The 5,719-nt window shown below is 38.9% G+C and overlaps 1 protein-coding gene across 1 annotated transcript in view; it reads left to right on the top strand.

Annotated features, from left to right (window-relative positions):
- Positions 1 to 5,719, top strand: part of Dmxl2 (Dmx like 2) — a 180,376-nt gene that overhangs the window by 115,307 nt on the left and 59,350 nt on the right. Inside the window, exon 19 of the mRNA XM_029561949.1 lies at positions 2,417 to 2,586. Within this exon, the coding sequence (XP_029417809.1) occupies positions 2,417 to 2,586 (170 nt within the window). The remainder of the gene's footprint in view (positions 1 to 2,416; positions 2,587 to 5,719) is intronic.

Raw genomic sequence — 5,719 nt, 5'->3', positions numbered from 1 at the left:
TCCTTCCTTCCTTCCTTCCTTCCTTCCTTCCTTCCTTCCTTCCTTCCTCTTACATCCTTTCTGTTTCTCTTTCTTTTTGCTTCTCTCTCTCTTGATCCAGTTCATTTACCTTTAATTTTTCCAAAATTAAAAACATTAAGTCCTACTGCTAAGGAGACAAAGCAAATACCAGAAAGAGGTAAAGTGGGATGAGTGGGTACACAGAACCAGAAGGGGAGGTTGGCAAGATGAACCCTCCAATACTTTAAAAACTGTTCATCAGCAACTATGATGAAAGCAGGAACACTGCTAAGAGGCTGTGCTGTGATATGGCCTCCTTTCTGCTTCTTCTTTTTCTCATCCAAGGTATTCTAGGCTCAAGGTATGAGTTACCCATTCCAGATTTCAATGTTGACTCTAAGTCTCCCTCTAGATTTCTCATGCAGTGTATTAGGCATAGCCATTCTTCTTTTGATGTTTCAGGAAAGAAGAGCCAAGAATAGTTTTGCCTTCTAGTGTGTTTGGGTTTGAAAGGAGGAAAAACAGAGTCACTGCTTCTTAGGACTTTTTTTTTTTCTTTTTGAGCTGTAGCCCCAGCTGGCCTGGAATTTGCTATGTAGACCAGGCTGGCCTTGAACCCACAAAGATCCTCTGCCTCCCAAGTGCTGGAATTAAAGGCATGTGCCACCATGCTTGGCAATAACTTCTAAGGACCAGAAAAACCACAGGATGTGCACGAGGCAAGAAACCTCAAAAGCTTAGGACACTGTGCTTCAGTTTGCCTTGCCAGCTCCATTGTGTGGTGTATCACAATCGTTAGCAAATTTCAAGAACCTTTTCTTGAATATTTCAAATATGGAACTTAAAGGGACATGAGCAAGGTCATGGTACTAGAATGGGATGGAGGACTTAATCTACTGGTCAAGGACCATTGTAGATGGTCATAGTGGCACCGGCCTGTAATCCCAGAACTCAGGAGGCAGAGCAGGAGGATCACTATTAAGTCCAAGGCTAGCCTGATCTACATAAGGAGTTCAAGGCTAGCCAGGGCTACATAGTGAATCTTTGTCCCATAAGTCAGAGGGATGAAAAAAGAAACAATTATGCTACAAGTACAAATAGTTAATGGTCATTGTGTACCACTGTCTTGGCTTTCAGATACCAAAGATAAAGTATCAGTTATATTTTGGAGCACAGAATACAGGAACAATAGGAGAGAAAGTGAACTCAACAGACTAGACTGTGTTTATTAGCACAGTAAGGGCAAAAACCTTCCCAAGGGATGGAGGCTATGCAAGGGCCATAGTGCTGATCAGAGTCTTATGTATAGGGCAGCAGCTAGCTACAAGGAGATTTTAGGGGGGAAGCTGCTGCAGGGGAGACAGGGGCTGCAGGGGAGATTTATTTTTGTTCATTCTTGTGGTTTCTCTTTGGATTCATCCATGTGGCCTGTCTGGACACCCAGGCTGGGGGAAAGAGGAAGTCCCCAATATAGAAATGGATGGCGGGGGGATGGACTAGGGGACTCAGATGTTCCGTGGTCAGAGGTTCCATGTTGTGCCAGTTTCCTTCAGTCAGAAGCCATGAATGTACTGGCAGAGGGGGACAGAAGAAAGGAATGAACTGTATCAATAGTGGGAACCTCTGCCCCTTTTCAGGAAAACCTTCTAAATGGGGCCATCTTATAAGGCTTCTCTTGCTTCTTCCCAGCATTCTTGTTACCTTGTGTTACTCTATCTTTGTGCTTTCACTCCACCTACTCTTAAATGGAGCAGGACATTTTCAGTCTGATAGTATCACTAAAGCCATCTCAGTGCCTTTGAATACAACGTAGGCCCTCCTAGTCTTCAGCCCTGGGGATGATGAAGGGATAGTAGCCACGGAACTTTAGCATTAGGCAGCCCACTCCCCTCCCTCCCTTCCTCCCTCTTGAGACATCAAATATAACTGGAAGTTTACAACTTTCTTTAAATGATACTTAGTTCTCTTAGAGCAAAGGATGGAGCAGTTTTTAAAATTAAGTGCTAAAGTCTGCTGACCTCAAATATCTTTTTTCCAATGATTAAGTTTTAGTGGTTCTCTATTTGAGATAAGGTGGCATCACACTTGCTATATAGCTGAAGATGACCTTGATCCTCTTTGTCTCTACCTCTTGAGTGCTGGGATTATAGACTTGAGACACCATGCATGACTTCTGGTGCCTCTATTTTTATATAGAAAAAAATGCAATTCTATGTGGGCGGAAAAGTTAGAGATTTGGACTTTATGTGTCTTGTCACTGATCTTGAATTCAGAAGCTTACAGTATAAAATCCTGACTGATGACAGACTTCCTTTTCTACTTGAAATTGCTTTTTAGAATTAATGAATATGTAACTATGCAAAAGATTGTTTTGTTAGTGATATAGTTTTGAAGGTTATTCATGTTTCCAATTTAGGTGTGTCTACCTGCCATTTTGCCTGGGCTTTTCATTCAGAAGCTGAGGAAGAACTGATCAATATGATTCCAGCAATTCAGAGAGGAGACCCTCAGTGGTCTGAGTTAAGAGCTATGGGAATTGGTTGGTGGGTGCGGAATGTTAACACACTTCGAAGATGCATTGAAAAGGTAACTTTTCTTTGTTGGATTTTGAAGCCCTCCAAAAATTTTTTTTGAGACAAGATCTTATGTATCCCAGTTTGATCTTGAATTCCTGATCTTCTTGCTTCCTCTTCCAAGTGTTAAAAAAATATTAAAGGGTGCTGGATAGATGACTCAGTGGTTAAGAGCACTGGCTGCTCTTGCAGAAGACCCAGGTTCAAATCCCAGCACCCATATGGTGGCTAACAACTGTCTGTATTCCAGTTCCAGGGGATCTGATACCCTCTTCTGTCCTCCACAAGCACTGCAAGACATGGGTGAACTTACATACATGCAGGCATAACACTCATAAAAATAAATAAGCACTTGGGAGGCAGAGGCAGGCGGATCTTTGTGAGTTCAAGGCCAGCTTGGTCTGCATAGTGAGTTCCAGGCCAGCTGGGGCTACAGGGAGACCGTGTCTCAAAAAGACCAATAATAATAATAATAATAATAATAATAATAATATTAAAGGAGGACTGGAGAGATTTCTTAGTGGTTAAGAGCACTGGCTGCACTTGCAGAAGATCTGGGTTTGGTTCCTAGCACCCATAGGGCAGTTAACAACTGTTTGTAACTAAGGGATACAATACCCTCTTCTGAACAGCATTGCACACACATGGCGGGCGCACTTACATACATGCAGGTAAAATACTCATACACATAAAATAAAAATAAATAATTTTTTTAAAAAATTTAAGGGAAAAATGTATCATGTTCCAGAAAGACTGTTAAAGGGAATTAGTTTGTACATTTTGAGAACAATTTTTTTTTTTTTTTGGTCTTTTTGAGACAGGGTCTCCCTGCAGCCCCAGCTGTCCTGGAACTCACTGTGTAGACCAGCCTGGCCTTGACCTTGCAGACATGCGCCTGCCTCTGCCTCCCAAGTGCTGGAATTAAAGGTGTGCACCACGACACCTGGCAGTTATAAAAAATTATTTTTATTCATTTTGTGTGTGAGTGTGTGTGTGTGTGTGTGTGTGTGTGTGTGTGTGTGTGTGTGTATACGTGGCGGTCAGGATAACTTGTGGGAGTCGGTTCTCTTCTACCATATGGGTTCTGGAGATTGAACTCAGGTCATCACTTGCTAAGCCATCTTATTAGCTTGATTTTAAGAAAATTGTAAATAGCCAGGCATGGTGACACATGCCTGTAGTCCCCACACTTGGGAGGCAGAGGCAGGAGGATCTCTTGAGTTCAAAACCAGCGTGGTCTATATAGTGAGTTCCCAGCAAGCTGGGGTTACAGGGAAGCCTTGTTTCAAAAAGATAAAAAAAAAAAAGAAAGAAAGAAAGAAAGAAAGAAAGAAAGAAAGAAAGAAAGAAAAAATTGTAAATAACTTTTTGTGAGTTTCTAAAAACATGACTTTTATAAAATTTCCATGAAGTATGATATTAGTTTTTGCTGTATATAATAACTTCATTATATATGGAACAGAAATAATTTTAAATTGCTAATTGATGTTTATCTTGTTTGGAAAAAAAGCAAAAATCTAGCCAAGTATGGTGGCCCAACTCCTATAATCCTCGTACTCCAGATGCTGAGATCAAGGTTAAGAGATAGAGGGCAGCCTGGGTTATAAAGCAAACTCCAGACATAGTTCCTATCTCAAAAAATTAAACAAGTCAGGCATAGCGATGCATACCTGTAATTCTAATATTCAGGAGGCTGAGACAGAAGGATTTGAGGCCACCTTGGGCTGCAGTAATAATATAGTGAAACTTTGTCTCAAAACCAGTCACTACCACTAGCACCACCACCACCAGAACCACCACCACCTATAATCCTAGCACTCAAGAGAGTAGAGGCAAGAAGAAGAAAGTTTAAAGTAAGTCTGCTACATGAGACTGTCTCAAAAAATATGTTTTTACTTATATGTGAATATGTTTTTTAAATTACAAATATCTACCTCAGTACTAAAAGGACCTTATATTTTGAAGTCACATTTGTCATAAGCATTTTAACTTAATTCTTTTATGTTTATCATTTATTTGTGTGTTGGGGTTGGTGGGTGCATGCCATGGCATGCATGTGGAGGTCAGAGGACAACATGTGGCATTGAGTTTTTTCCCTTCACCCTGTGGGTTTCAGGGATTTAACGCAGGTGGTCAGGCTTGCCATCAAATGCCTTTATCTGCTGAATCATCTTGCCAGCCTGCATTTTAACTTTTTATAAAATAGTATGAAATGTAAAATATTAGATTTCAAGAGATGATCACATCTGTTGAATATTGTTTCATAATTGTGTTCTATATTAGTTTATTACTATGTAGATTCTCCTTTTCTTCCCATTACTGTGTGACCTTAGCTAGTCACTTAAACCTTTCTGGGTTCAGTCACCTCATCTGCAAAATGAGGTTAACAATAATACCTGGGGGTTGATAGTGATTCAGTAAGATTAATGAATGGTGCCTATACTGGTGCCAGGTGTATGGTAAATGGTTAATAAATACTAACTGCTGTGCTCTTTTTATTAGTTACTGGCATACAAATGGTTTTCTCTAGGAGCTGCATTATAAGCTACTGGAGCCAGATCTTCCCATTTCTATATTTTATTACATTCACTGTTGAAATAATTAATTGTAATTATTATTTTTTAATTATTTAATAACCACATAGTTAGAAGAAGCATTTCATTACATCAGCATTGACATATTCAATAACAATTTTCTGAGCTAGGATGAATCTCTTACAAAATTGATTGTACATTTTTAGGTTTACTGTTGAATTACTACATTTATACAATATTGTACTCAGTATAAACCCTATAAGACATAAAATTAAATGAGATTTTAACCTTTAGAAAAGATCTCTATTTCATTATTAAAATACAGAGTTTTACACAGAAAACTTCATTTTTAATGCAATTGACATTAAGATGTTTGCACATGTGTTTCTAATCTATATATATCTGATTATTACTAGTCACAGTCGGTTACTTTCTGAGCTCCTTGGCATCTGAGCATGGATATAAAGTCATCAGGTAGATTTCAATGATAATGTTTTTCACATCTACTAATTATTAAGGAGCAAAGTTTTATGCTTTGAAGAATTATTTTTAATCATATTTTTTCTACATTTTTGTTAACGATCTTTTTTTTAAAAATTATTTAATATCTAT

This window comes from Nannospalax galili, unplaced genomic scaffold, assembly GCF_000622305.1.
Source record: "Nannospalax galili isolate Female #2095 unplaced genomic scaffold, S.galili_v1.0 scaffold213, whole genome shotgun sequence".
In the NCBI taxonomy this organism is placed as follows: domain Eukaryota; kingdom Metazoa; phylum Chordata; class Mammalia; order Rodentia; family Spalacidae; genus Nannospalax; species Nannospalax galili.
The sequence above is the reverse complement of the archived record's forward strand: the minus strand, read 5'-3'. Positions and strand labels throughout refer to the sequence as shown.